Source organism: Dermatophagoides farinae, chromosome 6, assembly GCF_024713945.1.
Source record: "Dermatophagoides farinae isolate YC_2012a chromosome 6, ASM2471394v1, whole genome shotgun sequence".
Taxonomy (NCBI): domain Eukaryota; kingdom Metazoa; phylum Arthropoda; class Arachnida; order Sarcoptiformes; family Pyroglyphidae; genus Dermatophagoides; species Dermatophagoides farinae.
Genome location: NC_134682.1, coordinates 2,488,013 through 2,515,754, shown reverse-complemented (window position 1 = coordinate 2,515,754; position 27,742 = coordinate 2,488,013). Strand labels below are relative to the sequence as shown.

The following is a 27,742-nucleotide window of genomic DNA, read 5'->3' as shown; positions in this document are numbered from 1 at the left end:
TTGTATGAAGTTTAATTTCAAATATATAACCAGCATTATCAATAAGATGATGATAATCGTGAAATCAACAAAAACTATCGTATAATGATATGATGAATAATGATATGACAATAATAATAACCATAGATGATGTTGACATGCCCAAAATGGACATTTCATATTTATAATGGATATTTCATTGAATTCATTCAGATTTTTTTTAATTGAATTCAATTTAATACAATTATTCAATTTATAAAAAGCTATACAGACAGACTGTACTCTACTTGCGAACAAGTCCGTTTCAGAATAAAGTCCGACAAATGCTTGCAACGAATGGTATTAGAAACGGTATTCGTGGTAGATCTGTTTGCCAATTTCGAATCGTATGGCTATGTTGGACTAGATTGACAAATTCGGATTGAAAATCTTTCCTCAGTTGATCGTTTCGTGTGACAATAACTAATTGAGCTTCATTATCACGATATACGGAACGATAACCAAAATTAGTGGAACCAACCATTGTTAAATAATATTCGGGTGTTTGTAGCCATATTCCTTTACCATGGAATGACCATTTTGATCGATTATAATAACGTATTGAAATCTGATTTGGATTGGACATTGTAGAGATTCGTCGGAGAAAATTTCGTAGATAATATGTATAAACAGAAGGCACATAACGTAAAAGACCTTTTCCCTGATAGAATCCATTAGCTTCTTCCGAAGCCACGAGAATTGTTGTTGGTGGTAGTTGTGGATTTTCGGTCAATTTTTCTTGGTATTTTCGTACTAAGTTAAAATATCCGGTAGCTATGTTGAATCGGGTTGAATCAGGCCATTGGTTATCAAATAAACTTGTGGTGAATGTTTCTTCATCCCGAATGTTCAAAGTTTTCATTTGTAATAATGGAAAAACAATTGTATCAACATCAGTTTGATCATCGGAATTTGTTTTATCTCGAAAATTTTCATTCAATTTCCTTATAGCTTTATGAGCTTCCATTTTGAATAGATATCGATGAAGAAATCTTCTTGGGTCATATTTCCAATCATCATGTAATTGAAAATCACCATTCGATTTAAGTTCGAGTGAAAATTTTCCAATCGTTTGAATTAATTGATCAAAATAATCACAAAGTGCCGGTGTATCACGAATCAATATATATCGATCTTGACGATTAGTAAAATACAGGTCACTTAAATTTGCACCGCTTATGACAATATTATCATCAAAAATGTATAGCTTCATATGATGCAAAGAAATTAATTCATTCCATTTTGGACGTTGCCAAAATCTTTGATGCCGACTATTTACGTGTGTGAGGTAGAAATTTACATTTGCTCCCTTATTTATCAATGGTAATAGAATCGATTTTGATGAACCGGGTTGATCCGGTTTCGGTGTTTCACGTGTAGCACGATTATAATCAAGTAAAATGTTTAAATTTAACTCAGGTGATTTTGATTTAGCCTGAGAAAAACTTTGGATTAGATCTTGTTCCAAATGATCTGTTCCAATATATAATGATGATATGCAAATTCGTTTCGTGGATTGATCCGATAGGCTCTACGACGATGAAATTTAAAAAAAATTAAACATTTTTGCAACAAAAAATTCGAAATCAATACCTTTAAAGTTTCATAGAAATCTGTTGGTGTTTTTATCACCGATATATTCGATGAATGTACATGAAAAGTTGGTACTTGAAATTTTTTATTCAATAACAGATTCAAATCGCATAACGAATCCAATAATCGTTTCATAATGATCGATTCTTTTGGAATATGATTATACCAACAACAATGAACAGTGATTGATATTCGTATTCGCATGTTGCATCATGATTATCAACCATGTGAGCATATATATATATTTCATATATGATTTATCCAAAATCAATCATCTTGGATACTAGATGGCAGCATTGGGTTCATTCTGGGATTTGAATCCAAATTATTTAACTTTTTTCAATTTATAATCAATTACGATTCAAACGACAAAAATAAAATGTTCTACTATCATTTCAAAAGCATCATTTAATTATTTTTAATCAAAAGAAAAAGAGAAAGAAAATTATAATTTACAAATTAAGTATATATGGCGGCGATGGATCAAAAATGTTTCTTGAATTTTTTTTTTTTTTTTTTTTGGTCAATAGAGATAGAGCAGAAAAACATGTCAAATGAATTCAATTGTTGATCGTCGTTGATGATGATGATGATGATGATGAAGATGATAAAAACATAATACCGGTTTTTGTCATGGCATCTTACATTGTCAATCTAATCTATATATAAATCAAAATCGAATCAATCGATTGAGTTAGATTTAATTTGAATTGAAGAAAAAAAAATTCGTAAATTATGTAAACATTACATTATTATTATTAATATATTAGTATGTCCAAGGAATGAGAAGATAGACAGAAAGAAAAAAAAAATTGATAACAGCGAAAATCAATTCAATCTGTGCAATTCGTCCGTGTTTGTTGGTCAATTGGATAAATTTTTGTTGTTGTTGTTTTTTTTGGTGTATAAGATACAAAGAAAAATTGAAAAAAAAGAAACTAAAATCGGACATAATAGTAGAATATCAAAAAAAGAAAATTTAAAACATTTGAAAGATATATTTAGATAGGATAGGATGGCAACGATGTTAAAAATTGTGTCTGATTGATTGATTGATTGATTGAGTGAATATAATTAAAAGCTACAAAATTTCAAAATCATTTTGTGTTTGAACAAAAAAAAAACACTGATGATAAAATGAAATGAGAAAAAATTTGATCAACGACAATAAATGTATACACAATGTCCACAAATGATGATGATGATGATGATGAGTTTGATTTAATCGATAAATTAAATAAAGTGAGTGTGAATTAAGATATGATTCAGTCATCTGAAATATGAAGAAAAGAAAATAATCAAAAAAAAATGACATTACATAATTAACAATTAATATAACACATACCAATTTTTGTTGTTTTTTTTTCTTTGATCATGTTCTTTGGTCATCATCGAGATCTTTGTTTTTATTTTCTTCATTAACATCACTATCATCGACAGCATCATTATCATCATTGACATCGATATCGGTATCATTATTATTATCAGGATTATTATTGGATTTACCATCATCATCTACAATGGATTGGCGATGATTTTTAACGATTCGATTACCACCATCATTATCATCATTACTATCACCGTTGTCATCAGTATTGATTTTGATTTTTTTACTATTATTAGTGACATTGATTTGATCGGATGAATAATTTTCCGTATCACTTGATGATAAAGATGGTGATGAAGGTGATGACGAAGATGATGATGATGCTGATGACAATTGACCATTATTATTATCATTATTGTCATTATCATTTTCATCATCATCACTGGACAAATACTGATAATGTTCATTATTATTATTATTTAATGAGAATTTTATTGGATTAAAATTTTTACGTTTTCTTCCCGTATTTTTATTATTATTATTGTTATGAGTATCTTCTTTAAATGAGAGATCAATACAAATATCATCTTCATCATCATCATCACCATCATCATCATCATCATCGTCATCCATATCGGCTACACGGATACCAATATCTCTTCCAGTGGTGATTGTAGTATCATCATCATCATCACTTTGACCAACATCATCACCATCACTATATTGTTCATCATCATCATCATCATCGACAATTTCTTCATTAGGTGTTGCTCTTGAACTATGTGATGACATTGAATTAAAATCAATTGCATAATCAGATGATGTTTTTGGTGAATGATCTGATGATGTACTAGCATTGAATGTTGAATTTAAGGTTTCCAGATTCGTAATAACACCACCATTCATACCGGGTATACCGAATAATGCACCTGGTGGTGGTGGCAATATAGGATATGGATTAGCCGTACGACCATCATGTGGATTAATTTTACGACGGAAATTTGGTGTATGTAGTTTTGGATTTGGATTGGCACTATGACGATTACGACTACGTCTTGAACTGAACATCATATTACAACCATCAACAGTACATTTATGCATTTCACGTAAATGTACGGCACTGAAATGTATTTTCAATGCACCTTTATCACAAAATGTTTTTAGACAAACACTACATTGAACACGTTTTTTTCCGGTTGTCGGGTTTGTTGTCAATGATGATAATATTAATGGATCCCATCGTCGTTTAGTTGGATGATTTGATTTACGTGAATGTTTACCACCACCGGATTGTTTACCACTATTCTTATCATGATGACGATGATGACGATCATGATTACGGCCATGACTTCGTTTGCCACCACTACCGCTGCCACTACCACCACTACCGGAAATCGGTTGGCTTAGATTCATTATTGTTTCGACACCGGTTGCAGTATTTGGATTGATATTATCATTACTATTGTTTCGATTATTATTATCGACATTAACATTCATGTTATTACTGTTGTTATTGGGAGTGGTAGAAGTTGCTCCAGCTGATGTTGTTGTCGTGGCTGTAAAGGAACTAAAATCCAAATTTTTATTGAAAGCGGCAGCGGCTGCTGCTGCGGCAGCTGCTGCAGCCGCCGCAGCATTTGGATTGTTGAGATCAATTTTACAATAATCAGCGGCTGAAAGTCCTCCCGGAAATTTACTGGGATCAGTTGTTGCAGCCAATAATGTAGCCGGATTTAATAATGGTGAAAAATTTGCCAATGATGGTAATGATGATAATAATGAATTAGCAACGGCTGCTGCTGTAGCCGGTGGTGGTGGTAGTGGTGGTTGTGAAGTAGGAGTTGCAGCTGATACAGAAACACCTATGGTGGGAGGTGGTGGTGGTAAAAATTGACCACCATCATGATGATGATGAAGGTGAAGATCATTATTAGATTTTGATGATTTTTTTGATGAAAATTCATTGAATGGTGATACACAACCACCAACAGCTGCAGCTGCCATCATAAGATTATCCAATTTATTAAGATTATCATATGATACTTGAATTTGATTCTTTTCTTTGGTCGATGATCTATTTATCATATCATTTTTATTATTATTCAATTTGGCTGATTTAATTATCATTGTCGATTCATTTTCGTTCAATTCATTGGCTAATTGTTGTTGTTGTTGTTGTCTTGATGAACGTTTAAATTTATCAGATAATGAATCATGAATATTATTATGTTGATGATGGTTTGATGAAACGGAAGTAGATGATGAAGTGGATGTGGTGGAAGATGAAGATGAATGTTTTCCATTTTTATCATATTTTGACAATTGATGATGATTTGCATGATGATGATGATGATGATCCATTTTGATTGAATGATTCAATGATTGTTTTGCCATCGTTTGTTTTTCATTATTATTATTATTATTATTGTTCTTATTGGTTGTAATTAAATTATTATTCATTATATTACAATTATTTGAATCATTTGAATTAAATTTTTTAAGCTCATTATAATCATTGATGATTTTCATGTTACTATTATTGATATTTGATGATGAAAATTTATTATTCATTGTAATAATATTTTGATGATTATTAAATATTGCACTATCATTCACCATTAATGATAATGAATCTGTTGTTATTGTTGAATTGATTGCTGTAGTTGTTGTTGTTGTTGATGATGATGATGATGATGATGATGATGGTGATATTTGTGGTGGTGGTGGTAGTGGTGAAGGTGTTGAGTATTGTGATGTTATGGAATTATTCATTGTTGTTGTTGCTGTTGTTGATGATGATGATGATGATGGTACCGTTGACATCATCATCGATTCATTCATAACGAAATTCTGTGCAATCATTTTTGTTTCCGGAAATTTTAGAAATAATTGTATAATATAGATTTCCTCTTCTTTTGATACGATTATCCATTTGGTTAGAATGTTACCGATTGAATCCTAGAAATTTATCAAATAAAAATAGAATAGATTAGATTTTGTCATCGAAAATCATGAATGAGTGAAATTTGAATTTGCATTTTTTTTTTTTAGTTGTTTACATCAAATCCAAGAGGGTGGTGGTGGTGGTGGTTGACATTTGGTCTATATTCTTTTATGGTTATATGTGTATTGTATACAAACAAGAATTTCTTACAATTTTTATAAACAAAAATCTAACAACGAAACGAATATAATGTGCCATTTTTTTTCTCTCTCTCTCGGGGGACATTTAACTAAATAACAAATTGCCAGGCTTGAAATGATGATTGCTTGCTTGTCTTTCAATGTGTCCAACAACAGCAACAACAACAACACATAAAGTTTAATTTTCATCAAAATATTCTTATAAAATAAACATTTTGGCCATGTCTTTGTCGTCATCATCTAGATGATGATGATGATGATTGCGATGGCAACAATGATCAACAATCGAGAAAATCAAAAACAAACCGAAAAAAAAGAAGAAGAAAGCCAGAACTTTGGAACTTTGGCTGACAAGCTGGATTGCATTCTTTGTTCGTGTGTCTGGCATGGTTTGGTTTGGTTTGGTTTTTTTTTGACAAAATTCAGCCATATAACCAGTCATCGTCGTCAATTTTTTTTTGTGTGTATACACAACAAACTAATGATGAAGATGGTTTTTCTTTTAAATATAAACATACAAAACATACAAACTTTCAAGAAAGACAGCAGAGGGAAAGAAAGGAAAAAGCATACAAAATCTATGAAAGAATCACAGAAGCATCGAAAAAAAAATTCGTCGCAAAATAAACCAAGAAAAAAAAGTGACATGACTATAATCGAACGAATCAAACGATCGATCGATCAATATTGATGTGAATAGTGGAAAATAATTTTTTTTTCTTAAAAATTCAGATCAGATTTTGAATTAACAAAAAAAAAATACATGAACTTTTCATAAACAACGAAAGATCACATCTTTGATTTGAAAAACAACAACAAAAAAAACAGCAATGTGTAGAATTATAATAACAAATAATAAAAACTGAACATTGATCACTGATAATACACACACACACACACACAAAGATGCACTCTTTTTTTGTTGTTGTTGTATAGATATTATTATAATATTGTGCTAAAAATAGCTTCGAGGCATCATGATCATCATCAAGATGGAATTTACATTTTTTTTCTTTTTTAATGTTTATTCGTTGCTGTTGTTGTTGTTGTTGATGTATGCTTGTCAACAACAACAACAACAACAAGCAATAAACATGACCGAAACAAACAAATAGAAAAAAAAACATAGCCGCCGCCAATATCAATGATGATGATGATGACCGATGAAAGTCAAAGAACCCTGAAAAAAAACACACACACACACACAAAGGTCATCAAAAATTATTAAGAATTTCTTTTTCATTTTTTTTTGTCACATAGAATTGTGTAATAATTTTTTTTTCTTTTTAGAATTAAGTTTTTTAAAAACAAAACAATTGATAATTTTGATTTCAACAACAACAACAACAACAACAAAAATTGATAAAAAAAATGCCGTGAAATTAGGAGTGAGAGAGAGAGAAAGAGAAAATGAAAAAAAGCCGATTGTTGACAAATATATTCAATTCGATTTCTTGATTCGATTCGATAGATGTTTGCCGCTTCTTTTGAATTTTTTTTTTTTATTACACTTTTCTCATTTGGATCACCATCATTCAATGATGACGATGATCACAAATGGGATGAGATGATGGCATCATCATCATCATCATCACAGGCTAATAAATTTTGTATTTTTTTATTTTATATATTCAAACACGACACACATGCACTTATACATCCAACAAACGACAATAACTAAAAAAAAAAAAAAATTTGCAACAAGTTATTTTTATATCCATCTTATGTGTGAATACCTGTGAATACTGTTGTTGTTGTTATTGGTGAATGTTTCCAATTATTTTTTTTATGCATATACGACATTTATTTATTTATTTATATTAATCAATGAATTCCTTGTGTGTGTGTTGTAGTTGTTGTTTTATACTTGTCGGTTGTGAATCAATCAAAACGATAGACAGAGAAAAAGATAGAGAGAGAGAGAGAGAGAGATAAAAAAAGGTGCGATTCAAACAAATAATAAACAAACGACAAAAAAAAATAAAAGGTCGGTATTACATAACAACACAAACAAACAAACAAAACAGTGAACAAAAAAAAATGATCAGTTAGCCTATGGCCAAAAAAAAAAAATTTAAAAAACAAGCGAGCAAATGGTCATTCGGAAATGTTTTTTTTTTATTTTTGAATTTATTTCGTTGTCATCAATCGTATCAGTATGTCGATGTTTAAATCCATTGGCATCCGAAGAATCAATCAGACACACACACAGATTGAATGTAAATAAATAAATAAAAAACATGGACACAGACGAATGAATTTTTTTTTTTTTTTTTTGTAACACAAAATTTGAATAATTGATCTGGACAGACACAAACACACACACATACATCAATTGATTGAATAAATAATCCAGATGAACAGCAAAAGAAATGATGATGATGATGATGGTGATACCTAAATTTAATTCACGTTATTTTGTGAATTAAATGAATGAATGAAATGAAATGAATCACTGATATATCCAACAATTGTTGAATTGGATTCATCATCATCATCATCATCATCATCATAATTCCTTTCCTTTCAGACTTTTTATTTTTTTTTTTATTTTGGCAATTTAATACGATTATATCCGCTGATGATAAAATCGAATTGATCGAAAAAAAAGATCGACGTATTTACATGTCATTTTTTTTTCTTCTTTATCTTACTGATATGAAATGCTCATCACATCACATCATGATGATTATTATTATTGCCTCCACTGTAAAAGATCAAGGATTAATAGATAGGTAGATATGCAAGTATTTTTTTTTTTTTTTTTTGTTGCTTCATCCATCTATCATAGCCCTAAAACTGATTGATATGATCTGACCAAAATAAAATTGATAACAAATACAATCTTCAATGTTTAATTCATCGATATTGATCAATATTGACCATTGTCATTGATTCGTAGATAGGATTGAATTACTGTCAAATGTAATGTAATATTAAACAAAAAAAAAAGATTTATTCAAATTACCTGTAGCATATATCCCCGTGAATAATCATCATATGTCCAACCGAATGCATGTAACAGATTAACTAATTCATCATGTTCAAGTGTACATAATAAACGATCCAATAATATTTTCAAACGTATCGGTAATGCATGTGTACCAAACAACATTAATGATGCTATGTCGAATAATGTATTTCCAGTACCGGTGGCTGTATTTGTGCCACCACCACCGCCACCAGGTGGTGTTGTATGAGGAAATCCTGGTATATTCTGTGTTGCGGCGGCGGCTGCCGCTGTTGCTGCTGCTGCTGCCGCAGCCAATGATGATGCTGTTGGACCATATTTAAGTAATTTATCCAGATTTAATCGTTCCATCACTATAATTATTTTATGAAAATGCAAAAATAAAAAATAAAAAATAAAAAGTTAAGTAATTAATTGTTGTTCTATGAATCAAATAACTATGTTGTAATTGTAATTAATTGCAATTAATAAGTTATAATTAAAATTTGATGAATAAACAACAACAACAAACACTCACTGGCTGCAATACGATCTTTATTATTATGACATTTTGCTAATGTAGCTGATATATGATCATTAATTGATTTTAATCGATTATTATTATTATGATTAGATGTTGTCAACATTTCTGATGATTGTTTTTGTTGTTGTTGTTGTTGTTGTTGTTGTTGATGATGTAGTTGTAGAAAATTTTGTTGACAATATTCCATAGCCAAACGACGACGATGAGCAATATCTATGCCCAGAGTCATTTGGAATGAATTTTTTTTGTTTGTTTATAAAATTTTTCTTGAATTTTATCTTTTAACTTTTTATTAATTAATTTATAATCACATAGTGTACACAACACAAATGGATATTATTGTTAAAATTTTTTTTCATATATAAATAAAAACCAGGAATTAAACAAAAGAATCGATATGAACCAATAAAACAAAGAATCAATCATCAATTCACTTTATTCACAAAAAAAAATTGGAAAAAAAATCACAAAAAAATAAATAAACAACGAACAGAAACATGGCACAAACATTGATAAACAAACAAACAAACATGATCAGACTCGATCAATTTAGCATCCATTGACAAACAAACAAAATAAATCCAGATGCGAAACAAAACGATGAAAAAAAAAATAAATTTGTCGAACGATTACAATGAATGGTGAATGTGATGTTGTCGCATTCAGCATCAAAGAGACACTGATGAATGGAAAAGAATATAATAAATAAATATATAAAAATGACAAGACAAACACCAGAAAACAACAACAACAACAACAACAAAATACAAACGACAAACTGGATTTTTAATTTCGTCTTCTTCTATGACAATGTTGTTAAACAACTGAAAAGAATCAACCAAAAAAAAAAAAAAAAAACAAAATCACTCCATATATTTTTTTTCATCGTTATCCATTGATGATGATGATGATGATGATGAGGCGGAGGAGAAGATATGTTTTCAGGTGTGATTGGTAGGAGGGTTACTATTTCTACTCCTCTTTCTTTCTCTTTCTCTCTTTTTCATTCATTCATTCTTTCTTTCTTTCTATGTTTTGTCTGTTTTCTCTATTTTTGGCTCTTTTTTTTCAAATCATTTGGATTTGGTGAACAGACAAACAGACTGTGTGTATGTATGTATGTATGTATGTATAAGGTCAGCTATCTTTTTCTTTCTTTCTTTCTCTCTCATTTGCTTTTGCTTCTCATTTCACAATCGACAATACACAATGTTAGATGGCTGCCTGGTAGTATAAGGTCATCATCATCATCATCATCATCAACAACATCAAAATGAAATGAAATGATGAAACCAATGAATGATGGGTGGGATTGATGATCACAGATAAATATACACAGAAAAAAAAACATACAGAGACAACGACAGATGACATCCGTGTGTTGGTTGTTTAAGTTAATTAAGTTAGTTACTGTAGTATGTGTTGTGTATGTGTGTGTGTGTGTGTGTATGTGTGACAGACTGGACTTTAGTTTTTACAATGAATTGAATGAAAAAGGATCCTAGCATATAAGCAACACACACACACATATATACAATTCATTAAAAGAATTTTTTTTTCTTGAGTTGTGAATGAATTGAGAATTGTGTTCAATTGTGAATGAAACATACCTACCTACTTACCTAACACTCATCAACTAACTAACTAAAAATTTTTTTTTAACTAACTAAATCTGCTTTGTATATGATGTAGTGGCCTGTTGTTGTTCATTGCTTAAACTTGATTTGACGTTTTTTCATCTTTCTTACGACTTCGTTGTCGTCATAGTCATCGATAATAGGTGCGTCAGTTTTTTTTAAAGCTAGCTGCCATCATCATCATCAAGCCTATCTTCTCTCACATAAACACACACCATTATTATCATTTGTCTTTCGTTTTTCATTTTTTTTGAAAGATCCAGATTTTTTTTCTGACTTTTTGATTAAAGAGTTTTCAGGTATTGATGATGATGATGATGAACCAAAACTAATTTTTTGTTGTGTTGTTTTGTTTTGTTTTGTTTTCAAATCTAATCAATCTTTTTTTCTGATCCTTTTGAAAAAAAGTGTGGAACAAAATGAGCAATTGTCAACACAAACAATCATAATACACACACACACACACACACACACAGGTATTTTTAAGTGAATTAAATATAAAAAAAAATTCGTGGTTGACGGTTAATCATCACTATTTTTTTTCTGTGACATGACATGATTTGACATGACATGGTTGGTATTGACCATAACTTTAAACCCTTCAGATAGATAGATAGATAGACAACAATAGCCAGTGTGTGTGTGTGTGTCGGTTTTGTTGAGATAATTGGATCAAGAAAAAAAAACATGTCGCCATTTGAAAATTGACTGAAAAAAAACCGAGACTGATTCATCAACAAGTTGAGTGGGTGGTTGAGTTTTTTTTTCTATAATCATTCATTGATCACCTGATCATAAAGGGGGCATGTATATATAAAGATTATTTGCCGACCGAAAGAACAAAACAAAACAAAAATTGAAGTCAAATGATGATCACCAAAATGATGATCACAATGGACAATTATTATTGAGAAAAAAAAGACGAAATATCTCATCACGAACTAGACATATGTGTCTAAGATTTGGACTGTGGACAAACCATTTTTTCTGGTTTGTCGAAAATAAAACTCATCCATCAATGACCGATGATTTTTGTTAAAAAAAAAACAATTCTAAACACCCGAAAACAAATGAATAAAAAAAACCGAAAATCATGATTGGAAAAGAAGAAAAAAAAAGTCAATTTGTTTTTGTGTGTGTGTGTGTGTGTGTCGTCGAAACAAAAACAAGAAAAATTCATTTTCATTTTCGATTTTTTTGTTTTGTTTTTCTTACCTTGTCTCCACACACACACACACACAATCCTTTTACTTAGTTCTAATTCCATAAACTCATCATCATCATCAACGATTCGTTTCGTTTTCATTTTTTTTTCGGTGGGTTTCACAAAAAAAAAATTATAATTCGCGACAACCAAAAAGAAAGAAAGAAGAAAAAAAATCCAAGAGTTAATTATTGGTGTCAGGCACACACAGTGTTTATGGAGAAAAAAATGCCGACGACCAAAAGTCACCATCATCATCATCATCATCAAAACATAGAGTCCAAATGTAAGATGTCAATTGTCAATGGTTACAAACGACCATTAAAATACGTTTTCGTCGTCGTCGTCGTCATGATAAATGTCTTCAAATATGTTTCACAGTGAGATAGAGAGAGAGAGAGAGAGAGAGGTTCGATGTCGATTATCGAGAAGAAGAAGAAATGTCAGTCGGTCGATTAGTATTGCTGTTTGTTCTCAATGTCAAATCAAGGTGAAACATTTATATATACACCTTGTCTGTGTGTAGGTATATTTGAAAATGAAAATGAACCTGATTCGATTTGGTTTCCCAGATTTAACGACAACGATGATGACGACGATGACGACAACGAACGGACCCGAAATGAATTGAAAACTGTAATTAAATTGAGCAAAAATAAGAAAAAAAAAGTCACCAGAAAAAAAATAATAAGAAAAATACCACTTGTGGTGTGCATTCATGACACACACACACACACAAACACAGTCAGAATCATCATCATCATCAACAATGATCGGTCGGCGTCTAGAAGGACAGAAATGTCAAAAGGCCGAAATATTTGACATTTGAAACAGTGTGTGTGTGTGTGTGTGTGTATTGAGTGTTTGGAACCAAAAAAAAAGAAAGAAAATGTGGAACAAGTGTAATTATCACCGATTAATCATTCAAAAAAACACACACACACGGAGAGAAATATTTTCAAGAAGAAAGAAAAAAATCGATCCTATTGCGATATTAGTAATACATGGTCAGATCGAAATCGACACTGTTTTGTTTTGGATTCATGATCACAGCAAAAATGAAGAAAAATTATCCAGAAAAAAAAATGATCATGAGGATAATAAGCAATTAAAGAGCATCGAATTTATTTTTTCTTCATAGATATCATGTGGTGGTCATAACATCAAACCATTGGATATGGTGATATGATATTGATCGATCGGATGATTATTCAATCGATCGATAGATCGATCAATTGATCCTGATCATCAAATTTAGTAAATCTATGTGGGTTTCATTTTTCTATCTCATTTATACTAAATCAATTTGACCAAAAGTAAAAATGTGATGGACAAAACGTAAGAATATTAATAATTTTGAATTGATATCAAAATTGGTTTGGAAAAAAAAATCATTTTTTCTTGCTAATTTTCAATCGAATGAAGATGAAGTAAAAAAAAATTAAATGACCCAAACTTTTTAAATGATGATGATGATGATCAAATTATAATTGCATGGATCATAATTCATATAAAATAAAATTGTGAGATGTATGCAACACACACACACACACACACACACAGATTCGTGCATTTCTCATTTTAGTTTTGATCGATCAGAAACTTTGATTCGGTCATATCGGTGAATAAAAATTACAAATTATGAAAGAGGAGATGTTGATGGCATCCAAGAATTACATAAAGAAGTGGTATTTGAAATAGCAGCAGCAGCAGCTGCAAATCTACACATCTTTTTAACGACAGTTGTTGTTTTTAATTTTCAGGTAGAAAAAAAATGAAGAAAAAGAGAAAAGAAAAAAAAACTTGTCCCCAATCATCATTTATCGAGCATCGAAATCTATCAATATCGATTATTGATCCATTTGTGCGTGTGTATGTGTGTGTGTGTGTGTGTCTCATCGATCGTTCGATCGATCGAATATTTTGAAAACCAGTTAAACGCGTTGATGATGATGATGATGAACAGGTTTATCATCATCATCATCATCATCATAATAATCAGTTCAGTCAAGATGCACACAACTGTTTATTTTTTTTTCTTCATTAAAACCAATCACAACAGCAGCAGCAAACAAAAAACAAAACAAAACAATGTTACTTATTGATCACGATTTCTATTTTACAGCATTTGTCATCCATCCATTCATTCATTCGAGAGGTTAAATGTGTGTGGATGTGTACATGGATGCTATTTAGCATCATCAAGTAAATATATATAAAACAAAAATAATGAGTGCAACTATTTTTATAAACAGAGAGAGAGAGAGAGAGAGAAAAATGATGATTATAATAATAATGATGATTATGATTATGATTCTTATTATTATTATTTCAGATTTCAAATTTGATGACCGAGAAAATTATTCTCATTGATTATGATGATGATGATGATGATGATGATGAGGATCATTGCAAGTAATAATCATCATCATTTTTTAGTTGAGACAATTAAATCAGAAAAAAATTTGAAAAATTTCTATCTATTCCCGGATTTTTTCCAATTTTCCTATAGAAATATATGTGGATAATTGATTGTCATATCCAGTTGAACAACAACAACAACAATTTTCAATTTATAAACAGATGTGTCATTCAAAAACCATCCAATATACAATTCGTTGTTGTTGTTGTTGCTGTTGATCATGATCATGATTTTTTCATTGCTGAAAAAATATGAATTTTTTTTTAAAAAAGGGGCTGCCACAAATAAAACAACACAAGTATGCATACAACAACAGGGCATGATTCAAACAAACAAACAAACAAACAAACATAGTAATAATAATCATCAGAAAGTGTGATGATGAGATTCAATCAACAACTACAATCATATATAGAGATAGAGAGAAAAGAATGTGGCCAAAAGATGGCCATCATCATCATGATGATAATCATCATCTTGATGGGTCACACACACACACTTACATTGGACTATAATTAGCATTATTTTTTGGTGAAAAAAAAAATTTCATTCATGATCAACCAGAGAGAGAGAGAGAGAGAGAGACCAAGCATGATGATGATCTTTATTCATGAAAAATAAAATCCACACATACATCAACTAAAAATATTCCAGGTATTTGTTGAAACACAAACAGATATTGCACCGATAGCCATAATCATGATGATGATCCAAAAGAAAAAAAAAAATAGCAAAACAAAACAACCGAAAAAAACGATTTAATCGATCTGTTTGTTGTCAATTATAATTAGAATCAATTCGTGATCGATAATTATACGAAAAAAAACGACCGGAAAAAAAAAGACATTGCAAAGTGTGTCATTTTTACTATGAAATTAAAAATTTTTTTGGATGTGGAACCAAAAAAAAAAATTGGCGGGCGTATCTCTGTATATATCCGAGCAACAAACAAACAAACAAAAAAAAAAAAATCAAAATCAAAAGACCAGTAGTCCCATTTCCCCATTAACACCATATCATCTCATCATTATATTATTATTAAGTGTTTAGTTTGTCAGACAAAAAAAAGGAAAAAAAATTTTTTTTTTTAGAAAAAAAAAGTGAAAACGGAAAAAAACATGAAAATTCTATCCGATGATGATGATGATGAGGATGATCGTATGTCATTCGGATAATGATCATCAACCATTATTATCATCATCATCATCATCATCATTGGAATCGTAGTAGAAATTTGCTTCATTCATTCAAAAGAAAAATGATGATGATGAAAAAAAATAGAAATCTCATTCAGAGAGAGAGAGGGGTCATCACAGAGAAGAGAGAGAGAGAGAGAGATTTGTTATTTTTTTTTGCTTTCTTTTTAAAGTTAAAATTGAGAAAAAAAACGCATCATTTCGATTTCGATATAAACGAAATCAAAATAAAAAAAAATTTGTTTCGTTTTTTTTTCACCCTCAAAAATAAATGATTGCTACGGACAACTACTACTATGAACTAACCACACATACACATACACACACACACACACACATAGATATTTTCAGATTAGTGACCATCACAAACATTTATGATGATGATTCTGATGATCAATGGTGGAAAAGATTTTTCTTTTTCTTTTTTTTTGATTCAAATGACATTTTAAGGATTTTCTATCATCATCATCATCATCATCTTTGATCTGATTTATTCTATCAAAGTTGATGATGATCATCGTTGTTGTCATTGTTGTCGTGATGATCGGATGTTCATATTATTATTATAGATGATATCGATTTAGTTCACTACCACCACCAGCACCACCACCTCCATAAACTGAATCTGAACAACAACAAAAAAATAATTACATAATAATGCTCTAAATACCATAAACTATCTTGATGATGATGATGATGATGATGATAAAACTAAATTATATATTGAATTTCTCATGAAAGATTTTTTTCAATGAAAAAAAAACTTTAATAATAATAATAGATTCTATGATGACCAGAAAAAGAACAAAAAAAAGATAAACGATACAGACTCATTTCTCAAAAAAAAAAATAAAATAAATGTGCCATATGTGCCATGGATCGATCGATCGATCGATCTTGATCTTTGATTTTAGTAGTAGTGAAAAAAAAACAAAATTGGACAAAAGGGTGTCATCATTTCATCATCATCATCATTGTTATTATGGCCAGTTTGATTGACCAAAAAATTTTTAGCTATGAAACAAAAAAATATAGGATTGATAAATTCATATATTCAACCTGAAACTGATGTCGTGTAAATATTAACATAAAGAATGTGTAGGTGTCCAATTGTAGAGAAAAAAATTTTTTTATTTTTTGGCCATTTTATCATATCTCTTATGATTGAATGAGGTATGGGGGAAGGGGAATAAAAAGGAAGGAGAAGCCGCATCAATTTTTGTGCTTGCTTGACATTGTGATGTGATGTGTGTATGTGTGTGTGTGTGTGTGATTATGACAATGAATAAGCTAAGATGCTATGTATGTTTATGCAAAGAACAATATAACGACATTCCAGTCGAGCTTTCTTTCTCTCTCTTTTCTTGTTTCTTTAAATATAATAATAATAAGAGTGATGATGATGATGATGAAGAGACAATTGACCTTAAGAAGAATTTCTTCTTCTTCTTCTTCTTTAAAGATCAAAGACTTTTCTTCAAATCACGGTCTGCGTCTGTGTTAATATTAATGCTTGACGGTCATCAACATTTGATGCAATGTGTGCGCCAAGCAAAACATTCAGCAATCAATGATGATTCTATACAACCAAAATGTGAATAAGGAGAATAGCCAAACCTAAAATCTGGCCATAGATCTGACACACACACACACACACACACACACAATGGCTTCAGGCTTAAAAAACCCAAAAAAAAAGATGTGTGAGTGTGTGTATGTTTCACTGTCAACCGCTTTAATTTGGTTTTTTTCTTCTTCAAACTTTTTTTTCTATTTTGAAATGATCGAAGAATACAATTTTCTTTTTTTTTCTTCTTCGATTATTTGATGAAAAAAAACGTACGCCTTAAGTCCGGGTGGTTTTTTTTTGTTTGTTTGTTTGTTTGTTATACCGCTTGTCACAGGGTTGTCGCGTGAGCTTTTTCTCTTCTTCATCTGTTCATCTGAAGAGAATATGTCGAAAAATGTTCGGATCGTTTGTCTTTGTTAAGAGAAAAAAAAACTATAGTCATGAAACATATAACATCACATTTTTGTGACTTGAATTTGTGGTCGTTGTTGTTATTATTATTATTATTATTGTTGCTCATCTTTCAATCTCTCTGTCACAAATACACAGGTGACTTTTCTTAGGTGTATTCTTCTTCTTCTTTCTTCCATCAAATAGAACAAAATCGAATGAAAAAAAAATTTTTTTTTTTTTTTGGTATCTAGCTGAGCTAGTTCGAGCTATTTAGCTTAGCTCATTCTCTCATTACTTTTCGTATGACAAACGAAAAAAATTCTTAAAAATTGACCACCACCACCATCATCATCATTTTGATCGTCATCATCACGACCTAAAATGAAATGGTAAACCAATCAATTTAATATATATATTGTCAGCCCCCATTATTTTATTTTTTTTTCTTCTTTTTCTTTTTTAACCGCCCTTATTTTCGCCCAGATCGATAAGTATATTTTTTTCCAGAATAAATTTTTTTTTCTTTTTACATTTTCAATAATAATTTTCAATCAAAAGAAAGAAAAACATTCACTCAATGAATGAATGAATGAATGAATGAAGAGAAAAAAATTTGCCGGGAGAAACATACACTGAATGAATGAAAAGACAAGGCACCAAAGATATGTAATTTTCTAGTTAAATTGTCGTCATAGTCATTTTAAGGTTTTTCAATTGTATATATTGTGGCCATTTTCATCCTCATCATAATCATCATCATCATCATCGATAAATCGACTATATAGAAATAAATAGATAGACATTATTGACAATTAGACAACCATTGGCCATCATCATCATCATTAGATGGAATGTTTATTTGTGCGTGTGTGTGTGTGTGTCCATGATAGATATGATGGTGATGATGAGGGACCATGAGGGATATTGGGACAGCTTATGTGATAAAGTTAGCCGTGTAAATGGTTAAAAAAAAAAAAATAAAAATGAAAGGCATGTCGTCCATTCTGACCAATCATTCATTCAAAATCAATGATTTGTTTGATGTATTAAATATTGGGTTGTCATTTTGATTAGGTGTCACACAGTCATCAAATTTTAGGTTATCATTGTTATTTGGGTGAATGTTTGCATTTTTTTTTTTTTTTTTTTTTTTGGATTTTAATTTCATTCTACAGCACATCATTATTATTATCATCATCAAATGTCAATGGTAAAGTTAATTATAACACTTTGGCATTACAAAAACACACCGTGGTTCAAACAAACAGACATTGTGTGTATGAGAAAGAGAAAAAAAATTCACTATCATGACCTGAAATTGAAATTAAAATTTCTGGTGAACAAAAAAAAAAATTAACGTTTTGCATACCAACAATCTACAGGACCGCACATTCAAACAACATAAATGCACATTTGACGTGCTAAATTGAGCAAATTAATTTATTAGATTAGATATATCACACCACTATTACTATTCCAGTTGAAGATGCAATGATGGTGCAAAAAAAAAATAAAAATCCAGATTCCAGAAAAAAAATGTCCTTCTAAATTCTACAATGTTAAAACAAACAAACAATTTTGATATTTAGGCCAACCAGCTATTAAATGAAGTGAAAAAAAACTACCAGTCAACAACAACAACAACAACAACAGAAAAATTTGAGGCCCTGGTTTGATTATCACCATGATGATCATAATCATCGCTGTTTTGTTGTTGCAATTAGTCTTTACAACATTCCAAACACACACACACACAAAAACTGGTGTTTATCCAGAAATCATTGTTTTTCATTTCGTTTTGTTTATTGCCCGAATGATCACAGTCAAATCACACACACACACATCATCAACAGCAGCGTACAAGTTTTGTCCCGTGTACATTAGTTTAGGCCCGCAAGGTCGAAGGTTATTATTATTATTATTATTATCGGGTTTTTTTTGTATATTGAGTTAATGGAGAGACAACAACAACAACTTGAACAAAGCAAATGAGAAAAAAAAACAATAACAACTTGCCAACCAAAACCATCAATCAGTAAATCATACAGTATAAAGAATGAGAAAAAAAGAACCAAATTTAACCAAAACTTCAAAATAAAGTGGTAGTAATGATCAATACTGATTTACTGATCATTGATTGGCCAAAAAAAAACAGCAACAACAAAATTCATATCCATTGATAAATGAATTTGGGGGTGAAAAACAAAACAAAAAATATTGTAGTTTGGATCACTCAAAAAAACCGAAAAACCAAAAAAAAAACGATAATGATGTTATTGCACGGTTATTCTACAAATTATTTCTTCAGAATATTCTGGAACCAATCTCTACATCAATTGAACAACATAGAATTCATTGAAAAGACAAACAATATTTTTTTTCCATGTATGTGAAATGAATATGAATAAATTCAATTACCGAAATCAGCGCGCATACAATTCAAACCGAATTTCTGCGGGAAAAAAAAATTTATTTTTTCGCAAAAATAAAAAAACAAAAAAAAACAAAGAATGAATAAATGATCGATATGATGATGATGATTATTATTAGAACACAATAACACATAATAGAAATCAACCAAAAAAAAAAAAAAAAAAAAACAATGAAAAACATGGATAGACACCATATACAATCAATAGATTGTATTTAGATTAGATATACAGATCAACAGCATCTGTTTTATCAGCCGACAAATTCTCAATTATAAATAAAACCTTAAACACAAAAAAAAATATCTATATAAACGACACGAATTTTATCTTTTTTTCTTCTTTTTTTTGTTGGTAATAATAATAATAATAAATATCGAAAAGAGAAAGATGATGAGATCGTCATCATCATCATCATAATCATAATCATCGTGCATCATCTCATTGTGGCCAGAATAAAACATCAATGGTATTTAATAGCCATGCATGTTTATATTTTACCTCGCTCTGTGTGTGTGTGTGTGTGATAATTGCAATTACATAATCCAACTACAAGATATTACAATCAATATCTATCTATATGTTGTTGTTGTTGTCCATGATCATCAACATCATCATGATCACAACATTAAATGTCGTTCGAATTTGTTCATTTTATATATATTATATTCATTTGTTAGATTGATCAGAAAAAAAAACTTTTAAGCATCACCAATAAATAGAAAAAAAAATGTCTATACATTATACACAGACTGTCTCTTTTGCTCATCGAAGATAAATGCCATCGTGTGTGTGTGTGTGTGTGTTTGATTTTTTTTTCATCTTCAAGTGATTAGCTCCGTAACAACAACAGAAAAAAAATTAAAATATATTTGTAATTATCTTCTTCATCATGCTAAATCGTGACAAACATTTTTCTCTCTCTCTATCTATCTTGTTTGGTTCGATATGAATGAATGAATGTGTGTGTGTGTGTGTGAGCAATATTATCGAAACAACAACAACAACAAAAACACACGACGACCCAAAAAGAGACACCGAATACAGAAAATCTTGGACAAGAATTGATCATACCGATCTCAACAAACAACCGTGTATCATCATCATCATCATTGTCTATTGAAGATCAAAATCATCATTTTGGTTTTTTTTTTGAAGTGTAGGGATAAAAATTTGTGGGGGTCAAAAAAAATAAAAAAAATATGTTAAACACAAAATGACGGCTGAAACAAACAAACAAACCAAAAAAAAAAAAAAAAAAAATGAACACCCAGCCAAAAAAAACGAATTCTCGTGACACAACATTTGTCAAGTCTTTGCGCGGGATGAAAACCAAAAAAAAAAAAAAAAAAAAAATTTGAAGAAAAAAAAATATAAACAAGCAGCAATATATACACGACATTTTATACCAGCAAACCAAAAAAAAAAAAAAAAAAACAAAAACAAAACACCACCATCATATATCCATCCATTTTCGGCTTCAAACAACAACAACAACAACAAACAAACACAACAATCAATTGGATTCAATGATGATAACGATCACAGATCATGATGATGATGATGAGACCCGAATTATAAGAAAAAAAAATTTCGGATGTTCAATGGCAACAAACGTATATAAAAAACACAAAGATAGACAACCAACACTAAACTAACTAACTAACTAACTAATCAATGGCCAAGAAGAAGGAGACACACATATATATTGTGATGATGATGGTGATGATGATGATTAGCAAGTGAGAAAGAAAGAAAGAAAGAAATGGTCACGAAAATCAGATATTTTTGAAAAGACAAAAAAAAAAAAAGATTGGATCCTGAATAAATGTATGATGTTTGTGTGTGTGTGTGTGTGTGTGTACATCTATAGGTAACTAATTTTGTTGTTGTCCATAAGAATTTCTTCAACTCATCTTTGTTGAATTATGTATGTGTGTGTGTGTGTGTGTTTGTGTCGTGTATGTACGACACAAAAGTATTTAAAACATATAGATATTGATTGTATATGCCGATTAGTGGTATAATCGTGCACATTTATACGTTTGAAATAAATATACATCGGATACCGATTTATCGGATGGATATTTTATCGATTGTAATAATGACCGACCACGATGATAATAAATGATGATGATGATGATCAAATCAAATTGGCCAAAAACTGTATGTTTGGATGTTTAAATCTCTATCTCTCTCTCACTCTCTTTGATGCATCCTTATTCAGTATTGTAAAAATCAAAAATTGAAAAGAAGAAGAAAATAATCAAAATGAAAGAAAAAACTGTCATGATCAATTTCGGTTATCGTTCTTAATTGACAATGGCAAATTCAATGTGTTTTTGTCATCGTTTTTTTTTCTTCTCTTCGAAATCAAACATCATTTACAATGATGATTATAATCATATAAATATTCACCATACAACTTATCGACCGATCCATCTGAAAAAAACGAAAAAAAAACGTCCGAATCATATGCATTTGTTAAATTTGATTTGTGATTTTTTTTTTGCATAAAAACAACAACAAAATGTTTTTTTTTTGGGGCAATTAAAATCACATACAGTATTTCTAAATGTAAGATTACATTTTTGTTTTGTTGACATTTTCTCAATTGTATGTGATGGTCGAATGATTCAAACAACCAGTGGGGAAAAAAAATGTTACAATCGCTGTCAACAACAACAACAACGAAAATCCGGTTGAATTTTCCATCAAATTAGAAACCAAAAAAAAAAAAAAGATTTGAAATTCTGAATTCTGAATTCTGAATTTCACCAAATACACACACGAACTACACTTTAAAGTTTGACTGTTGTTGTTCCATTTTCGGCCTAATATTCATAATATGCTAAGTTTGCAGAAATTAAATTTGACGTTTTTTTTTCTTCCATTCCACTACTGGAAATCGTTACACTTTCTTTTTTTTCTTGATTGTTTAAAATATTGTGCCAAAAAAAAAAAAAAAAATATCCGCATGAATACTTCACGAATGCGACGATTCTTTCAATAATAATAACAACAGAAAAAAGTCAACCATACGAGTGAAAGAGAGTGAGAGAGATGAGCAATGATGCACGATTTACAGTTTTTTAAACTTTGACTGCGCCTGAGAATTGCTGAACTCTCCATCTGAGATGTTCGGGAATGCAAATTGGCCTTTCGGGAATTTTTTGTTTTTTTTTCTAAAGTTGCCCTTTTTTTCTGCTGGTAAATTTGAGTGTTGAATGGTAGAAGAGAAAGAGAGAAAAAGAATTTTTTTTTACCATTCTTATTATTATTGTTTGGACAGAAAAAATATATTCTGATGACAGTGTGTGTGTGTGTGTGTGTGTGTGTGTGTCTAAACGACTGTTTTTTTTCATTTTATTTTGGTTCATTCATTCTTTCTGTGTTTGATCCATTCTTTTGGAACTGAAAAGAGGTGGAAAAAATTAATAGCAATTTTGTGCAAAATAGTCTCTCTTTCTCTCTTTCTCACTTTCTCGCTCTCTCTCAAATGGAATTTTTTTTGCAACTTTTTTTCTTGCACCTCAGTATTTTTTTTTTATATATATCAGGATTCCTCGAAAAAAATAGAAAAATTACAAAATTTATTCACAACATTGATTCATTCATTCGTCAATGGGCATTTGGAATTTTTTTTTTGTTTTGTTTTGTTTGCGTTTAGACTGATAGATTCAATTTTTTGATGATGATCATTATAATCATCATTGAAATTTGTGACCATTATCATTACACACACACACACACACATACAGGGGTTAAGTAGATTATTAAACAGCATAATATGAAAAAAGACCAAATATAGTAAATATAATGTCTTTGTAACATCCTGGATGATTGTTTTTTCTCTTTCTGTGTGTGTGTGTATGTGTGTGATTAACCCTTTTGCATTCAATTATCATTATTATTATTATGATACTGAAAGTGAAAGAGAGATAGAGAATGGCAAAAAAAAAAATTTCACACATTTCTCGAATAAATACTAACCGCCTGTTACTACTAAATAATACTGGATTCAAAAAAAAAACGAATCATTTTGTTTTTTTATTCTTTGCAGTAACAAATGTACATAGTTACAGCTGTTTTTCTGTTCAATTCAGGAACAAAAAACAAAACCAAAAAAAAAAAAAAAAAAAAATGTTGAAACATAACACTTTAACAACCACATATATTTGTATCGACAGCCGATTCTTTTTCTCTCTCTCTCTCTAATTATTTGACAAATTGTTATAAAAGGCAAAAGTAAAAGTGAACATCAAAAGAAAAAAAAGACGACACAAGTGCTGTTAATAGGAGAATAATATTATCCTATCATCATCATCATTGGGTCATGTTGATGATTCAAAAAAAAAAATCGAATCACAAAAAAATAACAGCCACAACAACAATAACAACAACAACAACAACATCTGCATAGGCTCATTATATAACATTAGCATCAGTCACATACAAAAAAAAGTCATCAAAGGGGTTTTTTTGAATGATTATGCTTATGCTCAAAAGATTATTTTACATTTTTAAATCATTATATCAACACAAACACACACACACACACACAAAATACATCATTGATAATAATAATAACCGTCTGAAAATGTTCATCATCATCATAATCATCACGACAGAATTGTATCCATTAAAATTTTGTTTGTTTTTTTTTTGAATCAAAAATTAAATTCATATGTTAATCCGTCTATATATTGATCTGGCCAATGGTTATACCTAACAACAACAACAACAACCATTTTTAATCAATGGTAACAACAACAAATACATGAATGTAATAGAAGGTGAAAATAAAAAACATTCATTCATTATGTTTAAGATTGCTATCATCATCATCATCTTCGTAGTCGTCAACTTGATCGTCAAGCATACAAAAACACACACACGAACACATTAATTCTCATTCGATTTCTTGTTAATTGTACACACACACACACATTTTACATTGTCTTATCTTGTCATCATGTTTTTTTGTTGTTGTTGTTGTTGTTAAACATTGTGTGTATGGTACATAATGAATGTGATGATATAGTAGTAGATAGGATATAAAGAATGAAGGCAATGAATATTTACAAAATAAAAATTGTATGCAAACCAACACTGTGTGTGTGTGTGTGTGTATGTGAATTTTCGGTTGTAATGAGGTGAAACAACAACAACAGAAAAAAAAGCCGAATTTTTTTTTTTGTTTTATTCAGTAAAATATTTCTCATTGTGTGTGTGTGTGTATTTCATAACTGAATTTTTTTTTCTCCATAGAATGATTTTAGTAAAATTGTGGGCAAAAAAAAAAATTCAATCATTCAACCAAACCGCACACACATACACAAGTTAATTTGTCAAAAATAAAAAATATATAAATTTTCCATTGTTTTTTTTTCCCCGATATAGAAGCCATAATAATAATAATCATGATGATCATGATAATGGCGGTGGATATTGCATCACACACACACACACACAGACACACGGTAAAATAGCAATAATAATCCTAAATCATAAATGGAATCAAGAAAACCAAAAAAAAAAAAAATAATTTTCTCATTATATTTTATTCTGAAAAGAGAAAAAAAAACAATAAAGCAAGCAAGTGTTTCATATTCATTTATCGAGATTTTTCGATTAATGTTCGTTTGTCTCTTTGTATTCAAAGATTTCATTCATTCATTCATTCATTCATCGTATGCTACGTATTCATTTGTTATTAGATTTTTAATTGCTTATGTTCCGCTCATTTGTTGTTGTAATTGTTCCAATTTTTTTTTCTTTTTTCTTCTTAGGTACATTACCATCTCACCTCATTGTTGAATATTATGATCGGCGATTTTTCTTCAGTTTTCATAGTTTTTAAATTAATAGCCAGATAAAAAACATAACACAACACAACAGGTAAAAAAAAATAGCATAGATTTAACACACACACACACACACACACACACACGAAAAAAATATCTCCATTTTTTTTCCTTCTTTATTCAGTATATAAATCTGTGATTGCCAGCAGCCAGAAAATGAAAAATGATGAAGCCACTCCTCACACAAGTAGTTTTCTGTTTCTCTACATCTTCTTTCACTTTAACACACACAAACACACAATAAATTCCAAATATTTTGATCGAAATATTCTTCAGTTAATTGATTTTTCGTTTTTCGTAATTTTTTTTTTTTTTTTTGCTTTGAACAAAACTAAAAACACATTACTGGTACAAACTATACATATAATTAATATGAGAAACGTAAAGAAAAAAAACTTTGAAATTAATAGCCATCATCATCATCATCATCATCATAGTGTTTAGTCATTCCTTGAAAATCAATACAAAAAAAAACGAATCAATGGAAAAAGTCATCATCATTCTGATCACACACACACACACACATACATATAATATCGAATGGAAAAAAAGAGGAAAAAAAATTGAATAAACCAAATGTATTCAAATCATTTTTTTTCTGGAACACAACAACAACAACAACAACAACAACGAAAATGGATTTTCAATGTGATTTGAGGATTTTTTTTCTTTCTTTCTCCCCGGACCCCAACAACTACCTATTCTGTTCTAATGTCAAGTTAGTTAGTTGGTTAGAAAACATCATCCTTTTGGTACAAGTAAACTGAATTTGCCACCACCACCACCACTATCATCATCATTCTTAGGGTTAATATCTAATGTGACTTGGCGTGATACTTTTTACGCATCATCAACTTATGTTTTTCTTTTTTTTTTCTCTCTCTGTGTGTGTGTGTTATGTTTGAACACCGATACATTGGAGCAACATACACACACACACACACACAAACGGTATGCATGGGGTTAACTATATACACACACATATACAAACCAGAATAACGGAACGAAACTCATTAAAACGAATGAATGAATGAATGAATGAAAAAGAAAAAAAAATTATCATCGAATGGAACCCTTTATTTTATTTTTCTTTTTCTTTTGTTCGGTTTCGGTTCATTCGATTTATTCTTTTTTCTCCATGAGCGAAAAAAAATCTTTGACTTTGGATTCTTTTTTTTCTTCTTATTTCTGTTTCGCTGTTTTGACTCACAAAAAATCTAGACCCACACTTTTCCTCTCATTCTTGGCAAGGACAAATGAGCAAAAAAAAAGTAGAAAAAAAACAGTTAACCCCTTGTCCCCACCGCACGTACATAAAATGAAAATAGTTATTTAAATAATATTCACATAATAATGCCCCCACCACCACCACGCTATCACACTGATGAATATTCGTATCATATCGGTAGAGACCAGAATAATAATAACAGGAAAAAAAACACTTTATT

General features: G+C 30.1%; 2 protein-coding genes across 3 annotated transcripts in view; both read right to left on the bottom strand.

Moving 5' to 3' along the window:
- Positions 1-122: 122 nt before the first annotated feature.
- Positions 123-1,829, bottom strand: PGS1 (Phosphatidylglycerophosphate synthase 1). Its single transcript, XM_047056318.2, has 2 exons — positions 1,612-1,829; positions 123-1,549 (listed from the first exon to the last, which is right to left on the bottom strand). Exons 1-2 carry the CDS (start codon positions 1,813-1,815, stop codon positions 284-286), a joined length of 1,470 nt encoding a protein of 489 aa, XP_046912274.2. The 5' UTR covers positions 1,816-1,829; the 3' UTR covers positions 123-283.
- Positions 1,830-2,102: 273 nt separating this feature from the next.
- LOC124493662 (uncharacterized) overlaps positions 2,103-27,742 on the bottom strand; it is a 75,088-nt gene continuing 49,448 nt past the window's right edge. For both annotated transcript variants that reach the window (XM_075731886.1, XM_075731887.1), the window contains exons 4-6: positions 9,051-9,406; positions 2,957-5,896; positions 2,103-2,884 (exon numbers count right to left, since the gene is read on the bottom strand). In XM_075731886.1, the coding sequence (XP_075588001.1) occupies positions 2,984-5,896; positions 9,051-9,406 (3,269 nt within the window). In that variant the 3' untranslated portion in view covers positions 2,103-2,884; positions 2,957-2,983. The remainder of the gene's footprint in view (positions 2,885-2,956; positions 5,897-9,050; positions 9,407-27,742) is intronic.